The 22,191-nt window shown below is 42.5% G+C and overlaps 1 protein-coding gene across 1 annotated transcript in view; it reads left to right on the top strand.

Moving 5' to 3' along the window:
• elp4 (elongator acetyltransferase complex subunit 4) overlaps positions 1-22,191 on the top strand; it is a 242,058-nt gene that overhangs the window by 1,853 nt on the left and 218,014 nt on the right. The window contains exon 2 of the mRNA XM_068046598.1: positions 11,697-11,732. Within this exon, the coding sequence (XP_067902699.1) occupies positions 11,697-11,732 (36 nt within the window). The remainder of the gene's footprint in view (positions 1-11,696; positions 11,733-22,191) is intronic.

Raw genomic sequence — 22,191 nt, 5'->3', positions numbered from 1 at the left:
AAACCTACATTGCCCCACTCTTTCTGGAAGTACGGTGGCAGAGTGGTTATGTAATCCAGCAGGCCTGGACTAATAAGGAATTGTGAGTTCAAATCCCATCATGGCAATTTGTGAATTTGAATTCAGTTAATTAAATAAATCTGGAATAAAAAGCTAGTAATGGTGATCGTGAAGCTATTGGTTTGTTATTAAAAAAAACCCTTTCATTAATGTCTTTTAGGGAAGGCAGCCTGCTGTCCTTACCCAGTCTGGTTTACCTGTGGTTCCAGATCCACAGCAATGTGGTTGATAACTGCCGTTTGAAATGCCGATCAAACCACTACAAAAAATTACAGTAAGAATAAACCTGTGGGGGTTCAAGAAGATGACTCACCAGCACCTTCTTGGGGATGCACAATAAATACTGGCCTTGCTAGCAATGCCCACATCCTGTGAATGAATAAATAGAAAAAAAAGACCCTTGACACTAGCAATCAGAATGCCTCCAGGGCTTGAAGGTCTCCCATGTTTCTAGATGACCGGAACTGAACTTGGAGAAAATCACCAGGCCTCTTGTTCGTTTTATCTTATATGCAGGGATATGGGGAATCAGCAGGGGAGTGGGACTAACTGGATGCTTCTCATGTCCTTTTGAGAAGGAAACCTGCTGTCCTTGCCCAGTTTAGTTCTAAAGGTATGAATTGTTTTGAAGTATATCCCTTGGAGGTAAATGTCTTGGGCAGAGATTCTTGAAATTTACAGAGAAATTCTAAATCATTGTCCAGGGAATGCTTTCTTGATTTTGCAATGAACAACGAATAGCAGGAAACTTGTCCCTGCCCAAATGTTCATTTCTTCTGTAGTCACTCTCACTTCTTTCGATCATCTAAATGTCAGAACAAACAGTTCCCAATATTGACTATTTGGATTTCAAATGTGTTTTAAAGCAAATTTATCCAACATTCTAGATGGAGAAATTTATCAAATACTTGTTTTTTTTTGAGTATTTTACCACTTTAACATATCTCAAAGTGCTTCAAGCAATGAATTACTTTGGCGTCCAAAGTGTTTTTTTAGGTATTTACTGTACAGTAGAATGAGCCCCATGGAGTGATGTTTGCAAAGCTCAGTTTCAATTAAGCTATTGTACAATTTTTTTTAAATTGCAAGTCCTTTTAAACATTTAGAGCTGCGAGTGCTTTTCAGTGAGTTTACGAACAAATAGATCACTTTTAAATTCCATCCGTCATGGAATGGCATTTGACATCTCTATTTTGTCCCAGTCTTACTGTTCATGTACTGATGGTCCATTCGCACATGAACCAGAGTTGTGTTAATTTTAAAGGGTATTGTTTACCTTGAAATCTACTAGGGAATGTTTTTAATTTAGAAACATGACAATAGTGTAGGTTTCACTGAAGTTGTGTAATTGAGATACTTGCTTGTAATGTCATGTGCCATTCACCCTCCACAAAACAGCAAAGGTTGCTCTTTAAATTAGATATGAACAGGGAAAACACATCGTCGATTGTCGTAAAAACCCATCTGGTTCACTAATGTCCTTTAGGGAAGGAAATCTGCCATACTTACCTGCCTGGTCTGGCCTGCATGTGACACTAGACCCACAGCAATCTGGTTGACTCTCAATGCCCTCTGAGATGGCCGAGCAAGCCACTCAATTGTATCAAACCACTACAAAGTCAATATGGAATGAAACCGGATGGACCACCTGGCATTGACCTAGGCACTGCAAATGACAATGGCAAACCCAGCCCTGTCAACCTTGCAAAGTCTTCCTTACTAACATCTGGGGGCTTGTGCCAAAATTGGGAGAGTTGTTCCACAGACAAGTCAAGCAGCAGCCTGACGTACTCATACTCACAGAATCATATCTTACAGACAATGTCCCAGACACTGCCATCACCATCCCCAGATATATCCTGTCCCACTGGCAGGACAGACCCAGCAGAGGTGGCTCCACAGTGGTATACAGTCGGGAGGGAGTTGCTCTGGGAGTTCTCACCATCAACTCCGGACCCCATGAAGTCTTAAGGCATCAGGTCAAACATGGACCAGGAAACCTCCTTCCCCCGCCCCCACCCCCCACTGATGAATCAACACTCCTCCATTTTGAACATCACTTGGAGGAAGCACTGAGGGTGGCAAGAGCACAGAATGTACTCTGGGTGGGAGACTTCAATGTCCATCACCAAGAGTGGCTCCACCATTACTGACCAAGCTGGCCAAGTCTTAAAGGACATAGCTGCTAGACTGGGTCTGCAGCAGGTGGTGAGGGAACCAACAAGATGGAAAAACATACTTTTTTTTTAGAACATTACATTACAGCGCAGTACAGGCCCTTCGGCCCTCGATGTTGCGCCGACCTGTGAAACCATCTGACCTACACTATTTTTTTTTTTAGAACATTACAGCGCAGTCCAGGCCCTTAATTGACCTCGTCCTCCCCAATCTGCCTGTCGCACAGGCATCTGTCCATGACAGTATTGGTTGGAGTGACCACCGCACTGTCCTTGTGGAGACAAAGTCCCGTCTTCACATTGACAATACCCTCCATCGTATTTGGCACTACCACTGTGCTAAACGGGATGAACTTTGAGCAAGTCCAGCAACTCAAAATTGGGCATCTGTGAGGAGCTGTGGGCCATCAGCAGCAGCAGAATTGTACTCAACCACAATCTGTAACCTCATGGCCTGTGATATCCCCAACTCTACCATTATTATCAAGCCAGGGGATCAGCCCTGGTTCAATGAAGAGTGCAGGAGGGCATGCCAGGAGCAGCACCAGGCATACCTCAAAATGAGCGGTCAACCTGGTGAAGCTCCAACCCAGGACTACTTGCTTGCCAAATAGCATAAGCAGCATGCGATAGACAGAGCTAAGCGATCCCACAACCAACAGATCAGGTCTAGGCTCTGCAGTCCTCGTGTCCAGTCTTGAATGGTGTGGGCAATTAAACAATTAACAGGAGGAGGTGTCTCCACAAATATCCCCATCCTCAATGATGGGGGAGCCCAGCACATCAGTGCAAAAGATAAGTCTGAAGCATTTGCAACGGCTCGGCCTCCTCCTGAGGTCCCCAGCATCACAGATGCCAGTCTGCAGCCAATTCAATTCACTCCACGTGATATCAAGAAACGACTGCAGGCATACTGCGAAGGCTATGGGCCCTGACAACATTCTAGCATTAGTACTGAAGACATGCTCCAGAACTTGGCGCACCCCTAGCCAAGCTGTTCCAGTACAGCTGCAGCACTGGCATCTACCCGGCAATGTGAAAAATTGCCCAGGTATGTCCTGTACACAAAAAGCAGGACAAGTCCAACCCGGCCAATTACCGCCCCATCAGTCTACTCTCGATCATCAATAAAGTGTCATAGACAGTGCTATCAAGTGGCACTTGCTTAGCAATAACCTGCTCATTGATGCTCAGTTTGGGTTCCACCAGGGCCACTCAGCTCCTGACCTCATTACAGCTTTGGTTCAAACATGGACAAAAGAGCTGAACATGAGAGATGAGGTGAGAGTGGCTGCCATTGACATCAATGCAACATTTGACCGAGTATGGCATCAAGGAGCCCTCGCAAAACTGGAGCCAATGGGAATCGGGGAAACATTCGACTGGTTGGAGTCATACCTAGCACAAAGGAAGATGGTTGTAGTTGTTGGAGGTCAATCATCTCAGTCCCAGGACATCACTTCAGGTGTTCCTCAGGGTAGTGTCCTAGGCCCAACCATCTTCAACTGCTTCATCAATAATCTTCCTTTAATCATAAGGTCAGAAGTGGGGATGTTCGCTGATGATTGCACAATGTTCACCATTTGCGACTCCTCAGATACTGAAGCAGTCCATTTCGAAATGTAGCAGGATCTGGACAATATCCAGGCTTTGGCTGATAAGTGGCAAGTAACATTCACGCCACATAAGTGCCAAGCTATGACCATCTCCAACAAGAGAGAATCTAACCATCTCCCCTTGACATTCAGTGGCATTACGATCACTGAATTACCCCTCTATCAACATCCTGGGGGTTACCATTGACCAGAAACTGAACTGGAGTAGCCATATAAATACCGTGGCTACAAGAGCAAGTCAGAGGCTAGGAATCCTTTGGCGAGTAACTCACCTCCTGACTCCCCAAAGCCTGTCCACCATCGACAAGGCACAAGTCAGGAGTGTGATGGAATGTTCTCCACTTGCCTGGATGGGTGCAGCACCAACAACATTCAAGAAGCTGGACACCATCCAGGACAAAGCAGCCCACTTGATTGGCACCCCATCCGCAAACATCCACTCCTTCCACTACCGACAAACAGTGGCAGCAGTGTGTACCATCTACAAGATGCAATGCAGCAAGGCTCCTTAGACAACACCTTCCAAACCCACAACCTCCACCACCTAGAAGGACAAGGGCAGCAGTTGCATGGGAAGACCACCACCTGCAAGATCCCCTCCAAGCCACACATCATCCTGACTTGGAACTATATCACCATTCCTTCATTGTCGCTGGGTCAAAATCCTGGAACTCCCTTCCTAACAGCACTGTGGGTATACCTACTGCAAATGGACTGCAGCAGTTCAATAAGGCAGCTCACCAGCACCTCAAGGGCAATTAGGGATGGACAATAAATGCTGTTTTCGCCAGCGATGCCCACATCCCATGAATGAATTTTTTAAAACTGCAGCGTACAATGAAAAACTCAGTTATAGAAAGGTAACTGCTTCTTTATACCCAAACTGTCTTCTCTGTATAGATTTAATGTTTCTCCCATTTTCTAATCAGGTCCATAATGCTAAGGTGAGCCATGATCCACTAATTGTTAATTACTTGCTCATAAAATTATTTTTGAATATACCTGTTCTTGCTTAGAAAATGACAATGTAAATTCCAGTTCACACTATATTCATGCTAAGCCAACCTCTGGAATAAAGCATTGGGGCACTATTGTGAGAAATTCACTAAGTTAGGCCTGAAACAGTGAATTTGACTGGATGGAAATGAGAGTCAGATTGGCAAGTATCATGTGCTGTAAATTAGTATTGCATTTTGTTCTGTTTAATGTTGTGCATGCATTTTAAATTAACGCTAAGAATCAACAAAATAATCAGAATCTTCGCTCCATTGTTTTGCTGGGAGTGTTCTAAAAAATTAATTTTGTGTGAAGGTGTTGACTGATATTTTACGCTTACTTTTACGGACTGAATTCTCTTTGCATTAAAATAGCACAAACTCCAGGTAAGAGTGAAATAGTTGTTTAATTCAGACTAATAAAGGTTTGCTGTTACTGTTTGCAGTCCTAATATTGGGGAGCAGGAGTTCAAAACAGCACAGCTGTCAAAGTATGGGGCCCAGCTCAGCTGCAGATCATTGGATCCTGCTGTGTTTGAGTTACAATATTTTCTTTTGAAGCGGCCGGATTTGCCCAGGAAATCAGCTAATGCATTGGTCTCAATGGCGACTAAGGCTGTGTAGTGCAAATATCTGTCTGAAGCAATTGGTTATTGTGTTTTTGACATAGACGTGGGGATTGCTCCCCTGACTCCAAACAGAAATAAGGTGGCTCCGAGGAGTGTCTTCGTCACTGAGACAGTGGGTGGGAGCTGCCAGTGGTGGGAGGCAGGCTATGCCTGAGTGACTGCAGAGCTGGTGAGAGGAAAGCTATGCCCATGCTGAGAGGGAGCAGGTGGAAGGTAGATGGGCTCAAAGCATGGAGGAGAGGAGAAGCAGGTGGAAGATAGGGTGAATGCTGGGGTTTGTGTCCAGTGTCACAGGACATGTATACAGATCTAGGAAGTGAGCTATTTTATAGCATTCACATCTTTTTGGTTGTTAATCTGGAGCTAACTGTCGACACTAAAGGCGAAGTTGACAGGTAACTGTCATGGTACATTTCTTTTTAATATTGAAATCTGATTGCTTTAAGCTAACTATATGACCATTAGTTAGCAATCCTGTAGATGCTGTCCAAACATACATATTTATGCAATTCTGTATTATAGACCAAACATTTGGTGCAATATAAGAGACAGGCAGCAGAGTTTTGGATGGCCTCAAGTTTACAGAGGATAAAATGTGTGAGGCCGGCCAGGAGTGCTAGAATAGTCTAGTCTGGAGGTAACAAAAGGCATGGATTAGGGTTGCAGCAGAGGCAGAGCTGAAGTAAGGCAGAGACAGGTGTTTTTTTTTATATAGTTGTTCATGGATGTTAGTGTCGCTGGCATGGCCAGCATTTGTTGCCCATCCTAAATTGCCCTTGAGAAGGTGGAAATAGGTGGTCTAAGTGATGGCACAATTGTGTGGTTGAAAACTCATCTTGGCGTCAAATATGACATTGAGGTTGTGAACAGTCTGTTTCAGCCACAGACTGTTGCCAGGGAGAGGGATGGAATCGGTGGCGAGGGAGTGGAGTTTGTGGCGGGGACGAAAGATAATGCCTTCAGTATTCCCAATATTTAATAGGAAATTTCTGCTTATCCAGTACTCGGTCAGATAAGCCGTCTGACAATTTGAAGACAATGGACGGGTCAAGAGAGGTGGTGGTGGGGTAGAGCTGTGTGTTGTCAGTCTATATGTGGAAATTGACATTGTGTTTCTGGATGATGTTGCCAAGGGGCAGCATGTAGTTGAGAAATAGGAGGAGTCCAAGGAGTCCTTGGGGGACATCAGAGGTAACTGCAGGAATGGGACTGATTGGATTTCTCTACAGAGAGCCTGCATGGACTTGATGGGCCAAATGGCTGCCTTCTGTGGCGTTATGGCCCTGTATGGGAAGAGAAACCATTGATGGCAATTCTTTGGCTCCAATTTGATAGATAAGAATGGAACCAGGTGAGTGCAATCCCACCCGGCTGGGTAACAGTGGAGAGGCGTTGGTGGAGGATGGTATGATTGGTTCTGTTAAAGGCTCCAGACAGATCGAGAAGGACAAGGAGGTATAGTTTGTCTTTGCCACAGTCATATCGAATGCCATTTGTGACTTTAAGACCTGTTTAGGTACTGTGGCAGGAGTTCCAAGATATTGGGCATGAATTTGGGAGGCAGCAGCACATTCAAGGACTTTGGTGAGGAAAGGGAGGTTGGAGATTGGTGGTGCTTTGCAAGGACAAGTGGTTAAAATAGTGCTTGAAGATACAGATAATTTAAGTTGATATTGGTTGGTTAGAGTACTGTAAATATTCAAGATTTATATTTCACATACAGAATTTCTTAATCTTAGTTACTTAAGAATCTGCTAGTAAAATGTACCATCATTGCCTTTACCTTGAAGATTTTAAAGTAACTCATTTCTGGTATGACCATCTCCCACTCTGGAATGCAGCCCAAAAAGCCCAAGTAACTTTTGGCTAGTTTTGTCTGTTCACATTTTGTGCCTCTGTCGATTTGGATAGTGATTTTCTTTGTACTGTTGCCTCATTGGTGGATAAATCCCAAATTAGAAAACTAAGATCTATTAGTGCTTGAGATGTATGCAGATCGATGCAAACATGGATTTTAAACATTGTGTTCTGCAAGCCTTCATGGTAAGTATCCCACAAAGCTTGAACTCTCCAGTTATTATGGTAAATTTAATGATGTCAAATTTTAAAAATGTACTTCATGGAGGTAATGAAGACTGTAAAGTATAGGAGTCATTTTCTGTTGGTCTAACAACTCCAGTTGCTGCTTAAGTAGAATAGTCTTTTTGGGACTGGCCTGACTATGACTTTTGAATGGTGGAAACCTGGCCTTAGACTGGATATCCAAGCCCAATAGGGAATGGATAAATATTGATTCACTATGTATCACAAGGATGTTGAGCTCACTGAGTTGGATCAGGTGTTTCACTAGGGTTCAGAAGTGAGGAAGTTACAGGAAGTGGAATGTGATTCATCACCATGGTCACAGTGGTAGATTATATTACTATGATTGGAAGGAGTTGAAACTATTTGTATGATTTGTGATTCTTGCAGGACTTTGCATGGTATTTCCTGTATGAATAAGTACAAAAATCCAAGTATGGAGCATGATAGGATCTTCTACTGTGCTCCAGTACTTTCCAGATTTGTTTTGGATTATGAATATTTTCAGGGGTCCTAAGTTTGAGATGATTATCGTTTGGGGGAAGAAGAGGGTTTTTGTTATACCTTAGCTACCAATTAACATCTAATGGATGGAAAGAGTTTTGGGGGAATTGCAGACCGAGTTGCCTCCTCCACCCCTTGCAGTGCAAAATCACAGTTTATGGAGTTTGTACCATTTGTTCTCCAAACTGATTCGTGGAATTTTAAAATGTCCTCTCTTCAGTTGCTGTTATGTTCTGGTGGTGCTATGCTATCACTGTTGGCTCCAAATGCTTTAATTCACCTTGTGCAACTGTAACAGACACCATAAATAAATTTGCTGGATTTGCTAAGGCCGGTGGCTTGGAATGTTTGTATTTTTACTGGATCTTCCTAGCCACTGACTTGAGTGAATCTGGCAAATTTACTTTTGTAGTGCTGTCAACTGCACAAGCACTGTGCCTTGGGAGAATTAGCACAGCATTGGAGAAAATAGGAAAGGAGTTTTATTACTGTGCATAGGCCTTGATGACCTCTGTGCATCTCCTCGAGCATGCACACTGAGAATGTGCCAGATACTGAAAGCAATTCCAGCGAAGATCATTGATCTTGAGGTTATTTGTTGGCGTTGACCTGGTGTAACACAAGGATATATACAGAATTCTGTGTCTGAGTGAGAAACATGTATCATGTTAAATATTCTCCCTTGAGGGTGCTGATTCAAAAGAAAAGAGACTTACATTTCTGCAGCACCTTTCATGACCACAGGACCTCCCAAAGTGCTTGACAGCCAATTAAGTACTTTTTTGAAATGTAGCCACTGTTGTAATGTAGAAAACACAGTAGCCAATTCGTCCCCAGCAAGGTCCCAAAAACAGCAATGAAACAATGACCAAATAATCTGACTTTTTTAGGTATTGTTTGAGGTATTACTGTTGGCCAAGACACCAGGGCGAACTCCCCTGCTGTTCTTCGGAATAGTGCCAGGGGATTGTTTGCGTCCACCTGAGACGGTACCTCCCCTAGAAGTGCACTGATGTGTCAACCTGGATAATTTCTTCAAGTTGCTAGAGTGGAACTTGAACCTACAACCTTCTGACTCCGGCAAGAGTGCTATCACTGAGCCAAGGCCAACATCTATTCAATATTGCAGCAGAATAGATGCTCTGTGGGACAGGGGCTTATGATGTGTATTTTGACACACTGGAATTGTAGCACAATGATTAATAATAATTTCTTCATGTTGTTAAGTTGTCCATTTATAAACAGTTTTTGTTTGTTGGTGTTACAATAAATGCAGTATTGTAAGCCCATTCATGACAATCCTTGGGTTTAATTACATTGTTCATCAATTATTACAAAACTTTTATCCTATGAAATCAGGAATTGAAGGAAGGTTCCGTTAGATTGGAAAATAGCGAATGTAACTCCTTTATTCAAAAAGGGAGGGAGACAGAAAGCAGGAAACTACAGGCCAGTTAGCTTAACATCTGTCTTAGGGAAAATGTTAGAAGCTATTATTAAAGACGTTATAGCAGGGCATTCAGAAAAATTCAAGGTAATCAGGCAGAGTCAACATGGCTTTGTGAAAGGGAAATCATGTTCATGTAAATGACTTTGCTGAACGGACTGAAGGTATGGTTGCTCAATTTGCTGATGGCACAGATAGGTAGGAAAGTAACTTGTGAAGAGGACATAAGGGGGCCACAAAGGGATATAGATAGGTTAATTGAGTGGGCAAAGACCTGGCAAACAGAGTATAATGTGGGAAAGTGTGAAATTATCCACTCTGGTAGGAAGAATAAAAAAGAAGCATGTTATCTAAATGGTGCGAGATTGCAGAGCTCTGAGATGCAGAGGGATCTGAGTGTCCTAGTGCATGAATCACAATAGGTTAGTATGCAAGTACAGCACGTAATTAGGAAAGCTAATAGAATGTTATCGTTTATCAGGAATTGAATACAAAAGTAGGGAAATAAAAGCAAAATACTGCAGATGCTGGAATTCTGAAAACCAAAAAGTGCTGGAAATACTCAGGACTGGCAGCATCTGTGGAGAGAGAAGCAAAGTTAACGTTTCAGGTCAGTGACCTTTCATCAGATCAGACCAGCTAAGTAGTTCCAGCACTTTTTGGTTTTATGACAAAAGTAGGGAGGTTATGTTTTGGCTAAAAAGGGCATTGATGAGACCACATCTGGAGTACTGTGTACAGTACTGATACAAGGATGTAAATGCATTGGAGGCAGTACAGAGAAGATTTACTAGACCAATACCTGGAATGGGCAGGCTGTCTTACGAGGAATGATTGGATAGGTTAGGCTTGTATCTGCTGGAATTTAGAAGAGTAAGAGGCGACTTGATTGAAACATATGAGATCCTGAGGGGTCTTGACAGGGTGAATGTGGAAAGGATGTTTCCCCTTGCAGGAGAATCTAGTACTAGGGGGTCGCTGTTTAAAAATAAGGGGTCGCCCATTTAAGACAGAGATGAGAAATTTTTTCTTTCAGGGTCGTGAGTCTTTGGAATTTTCTTCCTCAAAAGGCAGTGGAAGCAGATTCTTTGAATATTTTTAAGGCAGAGGTAGATAGATTCTTGATAAGCAAGAGGGTGGAAGGTTGTCGGGGTTAGTTGGAAATGTGGAGTAATCAGTTCAGCCATGAACTTATTGAATGGCGGAGCAGGCTTGAAGGGCCGAGTCGCCTACTCCTGCTCCTAATTCGTATGTTCATATGTTCGTAAGTGCAGGTTTAATTTCCACACAGCAGCTGATGATTAATATGAAGTGTTAGTGTCTTTGGTGTGTTTGTTGAGTCATGGAATTAAAAATTCATATTAACTGCATGACTCATTGCTGAAAGAAGTATTATATTTGTGTCTTGAAGTAACTCAATCAAGTATAATTGCAGAAATGGAACTTAGTTGTGGGGTGGGGGAAACTGGTTCAAAGAAAGTACAATAACCTCTTTGTATAGATGAATCGTTATGGAATCACATGAAAATATTTTCATTGTTCCCAGATCAGACATTTTGGGTATAATTTCTAGGCTATTCCCCTCAAGATAATGATCTTTGCTTTCAGTATCTGGCACATTCTTTCAGTGTGCATGCTTGGGGGCATGCACAGAGAACGTGCGTTTATATTTTCTCCAGTGCTGTGCTAGTACTCCCAAGGCACAGGACCTAATGCAGCTGGCAACAATACAAAAGAACATTTGCCAGTGATCAGGAAGATCCAATAAACTTGTGTTTCTTTTTCCCTCATCCTTAATTGCCCCCACCCTGGCACACACCCTCCTTTGCTCTATAGATGGGCAAATAGAGCTTTCCATGTTTTCAAGTCTTTGTACTGTCAGCCCTTGCTGCCCATCCATTACATAATCGGGCCATCTTTTTCCTTTTGCCTTCCCATCAATCTACCCTTAGTTTTTTAAAGACAGCAACAAGCTCAGTAACATTCCTTGTGATTTCCCACTCTTGCCCTTTATTGGGGATTTCCTTTATGTGGGGTTTGTGTGAAATATGGCAGAAACCTTCCACCATGTCATTTTTCTTATAACTTGTTCCTTATGAACCAAACTTTGTTCACCAGTTTAAAACCTTGTGATTCATTGAGGGCCAACTGAAACTCTATTCATCATGTTAATTTTGTTTTTTTAGGTGGAGGCCTGGCAGTTGGAACTCTTCTCCTTATTGGTAAGTGTAATATTACATTTTTAGTAGCTCACCATCACTTTGAGAGTAGAGGTTTAAATAAAATGTCCACCTATTATTTGGACCAATCTGGTAATCATAGAAGGTTTAAGTCACAGAAAGAGGCCACTTGGCCCATTGTGTCTGTGCCGGCCAAAAACGATCCACCCATTCTAACCCACCTAGCATTTGGTCCGTAGCCCTGCAGATTACGGAACTTGAGGTGCATATCCATACTACTTTTGGATGAGTTGAGGGTCTCTGCCTCAATTACCCTTTCAGGCAGTGAGTTCCAGACCCCACCACCCTCTGGCTGAAAAGGTTTTTCCTCATCTCCCCTCTAATTTTTCTACCAATCACTTTAAATCTATGCCCCCCTCATCACTGACCTCTCTGCTAAGGTGAATAGGCCCTTCACATCCACTCTATCCAGGCCCCTCAAAATTTTGTACATTTCAATCAGATCTCCCCTTGGCCTTCTCTGTTACAAGGAGAACAACCCCAGCCTATTCAATCTTTCCTCATAGCTGCGTTTTTCCAGTCCTGGCAACACCTCCGAAATCTCCTCTATACCCTCTCTAGTGCAATTACATCCTTTCTGTAATCTTTTGGGCCTCCTTATCTCGAGAGACAATGGATACGCGCCTGGAGGTGGTCAGTGGTTTGTGAAGCAGCGCCTGGAGTGGCTATAAAGGCCAATTCTGGAGTGACAGGCTCTTCCACAGGTGCTGCAGAGAAATTTGTTTGTCGGGGCTGTTGCACAGTTGGCTCTCCCCTTGCGCCTCTGTCTTTTTTCCTGCCAACTACTAAGTCTCTTCGACTCACCACAATTTAGCCCTGTCTTTATGGCTGCCCGCCAGCTCTGGCGAATGCTGGCAACTGACTCCCACGACTTGTGATCAATGTCACACGATTTCATGTCGCGTTTGCAGACGTCTTTATAGCGGAGACATGGACGGCCGGTGGGTCTGATACCAGTGACGAGCTCGCTGTACAATGTGTCTTTGGGGATCCTGCCATCTTCCATGCGGCTCACATAGCCAAGCCATCTCAAGCGCCGCTGACTCAGTAGTGTGTATAAGCTGGGGGTGTTGGCCGCTTCAAGGACTTCTGTGTTGGAGATATAGTCCTGCCACCTGATGCCAAGTATTCTCCGAAGGCAGCGAAGATGGAATGAATTGAGACGTCGCTCTTGGCTGGCATACGTTGTCCAGGCCTCGCTGCCATAGAGCAAGGTACTGAGGACACAGGCCTGATACACTCGGACTTTTGTGTTCCGTGTCAGTGCGCCATTTTCCCACACTCTCTTGGCCAGTCCTTTCTGTAATGAGGTGATCAGAACTGCACATAGCTCTCAAGTTGTGGCCTAACCAATGAGTTATACAGTTCCAGCATAACCTCCCTGCTCTTATATTCTATACCTCGGCTAATAAAGGAAAGGATTCCATATGCTGCCTTAACTACCTTATCGACCTGTCCTGCTACCTTTAGGGATCTGTGGACATTCACTGCAACGTACCTCACTTACTCAGTATTTTCCCATTAATCGTGTATTCCTTTGCCTTGTTGGACCTCCCCAATTGCATCACCTCACACTTCTCCGGGTTGAATTCCATTTGCCATTTTTCTGCCCATCTGACCAGACCATCAATGACTTCCTGCAGCCTACACGGCCAATCTTTGTGTCATCTGCAAACTTCATGATCATGCCCTCTATATTTACATCCAGATCATTAATATATGCCACAAAAAGCAGGGGACTCGGGACTGAGCCCTGCGGACGCCAAATGGAACAGTTCTTCAGTCGCAAAAACACCCGTCAACAAATACCCTTTGTTTCCTGCCACTGAGCCAATTTTGTATCCACCTTGCTGCATTTCCCTGGATCTCATGGGATTTTGTTTTTGTTAAATCTTGTAACGCAACCACAATTTTACTTACATAGTGCTTTTAAAGTAGTAAAATGTCCCAAAATGCTTCACAGAAACATTATCAAACAAAATTTGATACTGAGCCACATGAGATATTAGGATAGGTGACCAAAAGCTCGGTCAATGAGGTAGGTTTTAAGGAGTGCTAAGGAGAAAGAGGTCGAGGTGTGGGATCGGCTTAAGGGAATTCCAGAGCTTAGGGCCTAGGCAGCTGAAGGCTCAGCCACAAAGGATGGAGCAATTATGACACTTGTTACATAGGGTGAACTGGAATTGGTGGATGACAGTTTTGAATAAGCAGACATATTTCTTTTTCGCGGCACTGTGTCTTTCTTTTATATGCATTTATGGGTGTCTGGTATAATCCAAAGGATCACAGTACCGCTATGTAGGGGAGGTGGTGGTGTAGTGGTAATGTCACTGGACTAGTAATCCAGAGACCAGGCTAATGCTCTGGGGGCATGGGGTTCGACTCACACCATGGCAGATGGTGAAGTTTAAAAGGGCGGCACAGTGGCGCAGTGGTTAGGACCGCAGCCTCACAGCTCCAGCGACCCGGGTTCAATTCTGGGTACTGCCTGTGTGGAGTTTGCAAGTTCTCCCTGTGTCTGTGTGGGTTTTCGCCGGGTACTCCAGTTTCCTCCCACCACCAAAAGACTTGCAGGTTGATGGGTAAATTGGCCATTATAAATTGCCCCTAGTATAGGTAGGTGGTAGGAGAATATAGAGACAGGTGGGGATGCGGTAGGAATATGGGATTAGTTTAGTTTAGTTTAGAGATACAGCACTGAAACAGGCCCTTCGGCCCACCGAGTCTGTGCCAACCAACACTCGTCCATTTATACTAATCCTGCACTAATTCCATATTCCTACCACATCCCCACCTTTCCCTATATTTCCCTATCACTTACCTATACTAGGGGCAATTGCTAATGGCCAATTTACCTATCAACCTGCAAGTCTTTGGCATTTGGCTCACCACCACTCTCGGAAAGGCAATAAATGCTGGCCGAGCCAGTGACGCTCACATCCCATGAAAGAATTTTTAAAAATGCCACTCAGAAGTCGGGTGGCAGATAAATGCAGAAAGGTTTACAGATTGAATTCTATACATTCTACAGTAATTTGGAAACAAAATCCTAACTGTTCCTATATTTAGGCTTCTATATGGTCAAAGTTGTTGAGTTTTGGAAGATTATGGTGATTGATGAAGCATTACATCTATAGTTTCTTCTGATTTTTGGTCTTGCAGCATGGAAGTGGTCCCAGAGTAATATATGACTTTTGACCCACGTCTTGGCCTTTTTAATTGCCTAAATCACACTTCTCATCATTAAAGTCTATCCCTGGAAATGTCTTAACTGTTTTTTGGTCCCGTTACGTTGTTGTTTGCTGTGCTTCTGGAGTTGTGTATGCCACTTCATTAATGTACAATGATCACTCTGTTGCCTGTTCCATAGTGTAAATGTAAATAAATAGTGTAATTCATATAATATCCAGTACATAACCACTTATACACAGTGAGAGTATAGGAATAGCCCCTCGAGACTCTTCTGTCATTTCAAGTAGATCATGAGGGTTGTGCGACTTTGGAGCACTCTACCTCAGAAGGTGGTGGAGGCAGGGTCATTGAATAATTTTAAGGTGGGGGTAGATAGATTCTTGTTAGGCAAGGGAATCAAAGGTTATCGTGGGTAGATGGGAGTGTGGAATTCCAGACACACACACATCAGCCATGATCTTCTTGAAAGGCGGAGCAGGCTAGAGGGGTCGAATGGCCTACTTCTCATAATTCGTGTTCGTATGTTTGTATCATGGGATATCTCTCCCTGCTGCACAAACTCCTTAGCATTAAATGTGGCCATTTCTTTTGTTCCTAGCACTGTAGAGGAAAACAGAAGAGTACAAGAAAACCTGTTTGTTTACCCTTCCACAATTTAGAGGTCAATTTTCCCTCCCGTTTTCCAAATTTCCCGTTTGTCTGGCAGTTCAGATCCCAGACAAGCCCCCAATTGGTTACGGCCACCTGGTGAGGGTGGTTTGCACTGTTCAACTCCCACCTGACTGCAGCAAGTATTTTTTGGTTATGAGGGTATAACCCTAACTTGTTTTATTTGTCAAATGAACAGCTGCCTTGTGGGCGTCTCGGGAGAGACCACGGCTAAGGGAGTAAACCCTAACAGAAAATCCGGAGTGGAACCCCGTAGGCGGTCATGTGTCACCTTTGGCATGTTTCCGGCAGTTCCTGCAGCCATACCGGTGCCAAACGTCGTGCTCTGCACTCCTTTGGACCCCACCAGAAAGGCCGAGAGGGGGGTTTTGACGCTTGGGCAACTCTCAACCTCCATACATTCGCCCAGGCATGCGCCATGGAGAGGTCACTCCATAGTTGCCTCACAGCGACTGACACCACTGACCACCTCTAGGCGCTTACCCATTGTCTCTCGAGACAAGGAGGCCAAAGAAAGTATAAATGGGTGGTTGATGGTCGGCACAGACTCGGTGGGCCGAAGGGCCTGTTTCAGTGCTGTATCTCTAAGTAAATAAATAATGCCCTCCAGGGAGGGAAATCTGCCGTCCTTACCTGGTCTGCCCTATATGTGACTCCAGACCCACAGCAATGTGGTTGACTCTTAAATGCCCTCTGAAATGGCCTGGCAAGCCACTCAGTTCAAGGGCAATTGGGGATGGGCAATAAATGCTGACCTAGCCAGCGACGCCCACATCCCACGAATGAATAAAAACAAGTTTCTATTCTGATAAAGTGAAATGAAATTCATGTTCTGTTTTGACTTCTGTTGCTGTTTGAGCATAATTAAAGTTTTGTAAAATTCACTCAATATCAAGGTTTATTTTTTTTGCCCAGAAGCAAAATCAGCAGAGGTCTGATGGCTCATCTGTGACTGGACTCAATCATGGGTGCTATCAAATTGAATAGAGCTTTTCACTTCCAGGACTGTACTTTCCATAAGAAAGACAAAATAGTGAACAAATAAAGGGGGAAAATACAGAAGGTTAGAAGGGGAGTCCAAAGGCAGGGTCAAGAGAATTGTTATAAGGAAGACTTTTTTCCCAAAAGAAAGGGAAGTGGTAAGGCAAATTAGGCACGGAGTTCCAGAGGATGAGTATAGTATTTGAATGAGCAGCCACCAGTGATAAAGCGGAGTGAGTGGGGGGCAAAGTAGTTGAGCTTAAAGGAGGAAAGAATGCCTTTTCTATATCACACAATATAGTTGCTTTCCAAGGCAAGAGGAGATTGCTAAGATAGGGCAGAGGCACGCCATGGAGGGATTTGAAAGTAAACATGAAAATTTTTCAGCCGACTTACTGAAGTATGAGGAGCTAGTGAAATATACATGTGAAAATGTGCTGCGGAATTTTGAATAAGTTGAAGTTTATGCAACTTTGAGGCACGGAGCCTGGCTAAGAGAGTGTTAAAGAGGTGAAGTCTCAAAGTTTGGAAGACACAAACTTCAGAGAGCGGAGAGGTAAGAGGAAGCAATTTTACAAAGATGGAAGAAAGTGATCTTGATGACAACAAAGTGCTGGAAGAAACTGGTTAGTAAAAGATTATGCCAGCAATGCATGATAATTCCCCATTAAAGGTATTGTATTGAATAAATATTCATTTAAACAATGAAGAATCCAATATTTAAGTGTGCCTTTTATGTATCACTTTTGTAAAATCAAAATATTACTAGTCATTGACCCATTTGGTTGTACATGGGGTATCAAGACCAAGTATAGTCTTCAGGTGAAGTCAACTTAGAGGGCAGGGATATTTGGACTAAAGCATACTGACCTAATTTAGCTTTCATTTTTGAAGTCATACATTTTGTCCATATTTTTGTGTTTGCATTCTAAATTCCTATGTTCACAACTGCCTATGTAAACTTGTTATGCTGTAATTATTCTTTACTGCCAGTGATAGTGCTGCAACACCTGCTGGCAGGAGTGTGCAATTAGTTTATCTAATGTATGAACATTTCAATACATAGGACTCATAATAGCAGGAAATACTGCTACTATAGTCCTGATAATGGACTAAATTCACCTTACAGACCAGAACATCACTGAAACTATTTGGCCTTAACTGTAGGAAGATATATCTCTTCCTCTGTGACTGTTTTTTGCTTCACGTTACTGCAAACTGAGACAGGAAGCCAAAAACATGACCATCTAGATCTGTGTCTCAAGGAATGGCCAACTGAGCAGCCAATCAAATCTGCAACCACCCTCCTAAGGTGTGGGCCGCTGGCAGCTGTGTCCAACCCCTTGCTGGGCTCAAACGAAGCGGACCAACATATTATCTCCGTGTTACTAAAATGCAAAAGAAATCCTGTCTAAAGTTGATATGGTATGGTTACTTCTGACAGCTGCTTACACTTTTCCAGATAGCTTGTGTGTTGTATGGACTTAACTTGTTTTGAGCTGAATTTAACTTAAAGGAAAGGCTTTGATCTAAAAATCTTCCTGGAACAGACACTCGAAAATCCCACGGTATTACAAGGATATAAAAATAGTGGTAGGACCGAGGCAGGAGGAGTGCACTGTTGTTTCTAGTTCCACTTCTCCACAGGTCACAACATATATTTAAATGTTTACCCAGTGTTACGACCAGGTGAGAAGGGGTCTAGGGGTTCCCTCTCAGCCTTTGCCTGGTTTAACTGTAACAGAGTTTAATTAATAGAAACACGTGTTTTTAGCTCCCCCCTCAGTGAATCCTTGTTCACTGCTCCAATTATAAGGCAAAGAAATCAGACAGGTTTCCTTAGATTTAAACAAGAAAGGTGGAAATTTATTAATCTTTAACTGTAATCCGGTTAACGACTACGAATGTGCGACGCGACCATGCTGTCATGCATAGGCAATAAACACACGCAGATAGAGACAGAAAAAGTGGAAAGAATGAAGGGGAAAAGTTTGAGGCAATATCTGTTAGTTATAGACTGCCCTTTGTGTTCAATGTGGAGTCTTTGGTTGCCGGTAAGTCCTGCTATTTGTTGGGGCCTAGTTCATGCTTCAACTTGTTTCAATGTAGAAGTCTTTTCTCTTTTGAGGTTTGCGTGTCTTCTGTGGGTCCGGTGGCTTCAGAGAAAGTGAGAGAGAGACAGCCAGGAGAGAGGCTTCCTTATTCCAGCTTCAATTGCAAACTGTCTTCTGTTCCTTTCTGTGTGGCACAATTCAAAAAGAATCCAGGTTGCCCAGCAGGTTAGTCATGTGACTAGCTCCTTATTTGGAATAGTCTCCTGCGAGTTTTGTGGTTTGTATTATTTTAGCAGTCTCTGGAATGCGCTTCCTTACACCTTCAATGGCTGGTGATCAAAATCCATTTGGGTTAATTGGAGCAGGGAATAGTCCTTTGTCTCCACAAGCAGCGTCTCTTAGTATGCAAATGTCCTTCCAGCCCAGTGTCTGGTGATCTTCAAACAAGTCATTTCTTCATTCCAGCAACAGTTTAAAATCAATGTTCATGTGACAAAATTAATATGCCTTATTCTTGGCAAACACCAGTTACCAATACAGTTAATCATAGACTCTATTTTTATCCCAGAATAAAATACACCAACCAGGTTTCTTTAATAAACAACAAAATTATCAGTTTATTATAAAACAAGACTTAACCAGTAACGAAGCCAAGCGTTAACACACAAATTGAAATATGGAAGCTCCCTTTTACCTTAGCCCCTCACACACACCAGTTAACTGAAGAATAGAAGTTTTCTCTTTATAGCTACAAAAAAAGACCAAAAAAATGCTTTGGCCAAATACTTGCTAATTCTTGAAGAAAAAGGAGAGGGTATGGAAAGATGTCAGTTGTCCCTTTTTGGTTTGGCGACCCAAATACGCGTAGGCAGCTGTCACTTGGATCTTTCTAGAACCGTTCTTTGCAGGCGACATTGAAGATCAGTTTGGCAGGCTTTCTAGGAGAAACGCAGTATCGGTTTCTCCATTTCTTACACTTGATTCTCAGGAAGTTCTCAAAGAGATGGAAGAGGGTGCTGATGGTGACTGCTCTCTTGGCTGGTTTTCTCCAACTGCCTTCAAAACAGTTCACACCCCAACACACTGTCCAAAGTGAAACCAAAAACAATATCTCAAGAGTTCAAGCCTCCTGACCCCTATAAATCTTGACCTGTTAGTTCTCTGTAAACATCTTCCCCAGGTCAAAAAGCCTCTGCTGGATATTTATCTGAAGACAGGTGACTTCCAGTAAATGTTGTTTTCAAACGAGACCTCTCAGTTTCCTTTCAATGACCCCAGTGAAAAAAACATCCATGGAATCCTTTTCAATTTTCTCAAATAAAACAATTTTCATAATTCTGAAATGCACAAGTCCTCAAAAAAAAAACTTAACAAAAAATATAGAAGCACCATCATAACAATAGGAGCAGGTCATTTGGCCCATCAGACCTGCTCCACCAGTGAGTTGGCCATGGCAGCACTATCTTTTTAATACCAGTTCACACCCTTTCTGCATATCCCTTAATAACATCAATTCCTAGGTTAGTATCTTTTGAAACACCTCAGTTGATTCTGCACTTATGACCTGCTGGAGCCGCACGTTCCATTTTCTCATTTGGACTTACTTTTGACTCGCTGAATTCAAATTTTAACATCAAGTACCCATTTTCTGGAGGGAACAGTTGTCCCTTATATACGCGATTTAAACATTATAGGTTATTTATAAATACCAAATGCTTCACAATATAGCTGAATATTGAAGTTTCCGATGTGGGGGGAAAAAATCTCCTGTGACATGTATTCTTAGTACAGTGTATCACGGTTGGGCATTTGCAGTACATTTGTCTTATCATACCATAAAGAAGCTTCTTTTACTGACCGGACAGTAAAGCTAATGTGGTAATTTCAGTGGGCGAAAGCAGCAACGGGATCAGTTCTAAGATGAAGGAGTTATTGCTGTTCATTTTCCATATCTATCTGTTAACATTTGGGAGTAGTTAGCATAGACATTTTTTCTGTTTTATTGTGGTTTTATCTTTTACAAAGTTAGTTTGCATTTTACATATGAATTGTGAAGTAGGATTCTCAGTGTACGGCTTTAAACGAAAAAGGCTGTAATTTGTGAGGAAAAATTTAGAAGAAATGCAAGCTTCGAGTGACAATATATTCTGTAATTCTTTTATGCGTGTGAATTATCCACAACCAAAGGCACCACAGTTTTTTTTTTTCCACATGAATGTCAGTTGCATACTTTCAATGCTTTGATAACACATTTATTCCATGAATGACTGATTTTGATTTTGTATGTGTTTGGAAACCCGCCTGGTAGATCAGTCCATTGCTTTTAGTGATTATTCACTGCATTGCAGTGGTTTTAATTCCATTGCGGTGAAGTATCGCATCATTGGCACGTAAAATTGCTCAGTCACATTAATGAAATACAAAGAAAACACTGTATTTTATGAAATCATCTGGATTTAACAGAAGTTCTGTTTATATATGTGAAATGGAGTCACTTATCTTTAATGTTCAACTAACATGTTTCTTTCGAGGGGGTCATGGCTGATATTAGAATCCTGTTTCTTGAACTCTTAATGGCTATTTTATTTTGTGTTTCAAGTACAGTAGTGGTGGGACAATATGCTCTACCCTCAAGTGGTAAGATGTGGATTTATACAGTCCTCCCCTTGCTTAGTTACCTGCCTCACTTTTGCCATTATAGACAGATGCTTGGTGGAGCTCAGCTGTCTGCCCACAAAAATGCATGGACAGTGGCCCATTTTTCTCTCATCTTGTTTGAGTCACATTGGGAAAGCCAGCAAGAAGGACTAGCTACGTACTGATGATGTGTGGTATAGGGAGATTCAAGACAGGGGAACGGGACTGAATTACAAGCAACAGAAATGAGTACAAAGTTTTTTGTTTTTACTGACAAATCAAAGTTAAGGGTCAAGACCAAAAATGCTTAAGGTTGAGAAGAGAAGACAAGGTAAATTAAGACATCCCTGCCTAAACAAAGGGTAAAACTTGATTGCAATTTTTGCATGTATAAAACTTTACCTGAAACATCACCATGTACCAGATTACCAGGTTCTTTGAACTCATGTGAACAGTAATTATGGACGTCCTCCAACATACCTCATGTTTTGCTATTCTTGGTATCTTGTTATTCTGCTGTCTTTCAAGCTCAGGTGCATTGCAGAAGGTCATGCAGTACGATGCTCACCTTTTCACGAAACATTACACTTTTGTGAGTAAACTTCCTCTTAATCAGTTCTAACGTTCCTCAAATTAGTTTCTATGAAGGAATTATTGTGTGTAACCTACCAAATGCATTAGCTGGTTAATTTAATCGAGTAACAGTGAATTTGAGTGTTATTAAACTATTAGTTTGCTTCAGTACTGAAATCCCCCTGAGATGCCTATGGGGAGTTCTGTATGATCATTGTTGGAATGGATCCAGAATGTAGCATTTTAGGAATTATACATGGTTATGCCTATATAGTTCGTTTTTGTTACATATGTGGTAATTTTAGGATTCATGCTCACAAATGAATTATTATCGT

Source organism: Heterodontus francisci, chromosome 14 (assembly GCF_036365525.1).
Source record: "Heterodontus francisci isolate sHetFra1 chromosome 14, sHetFra1.hap1, whole genome shotgun sequence".
In the NCBI taxonomy this organism is placed as follows: domain Eukaryota; kingdom Metazoa; phylum Chordata; class Chondrichthyes; order Heterodontiformes; family Heterodontidae; genus Heterodontus; species Heterodontus francisci.
The sequence above is the reverse complement of the archived record's forward strand: the minus strand, read 5'-3'. Positions and strand labels throughout refer to the sequence as shown.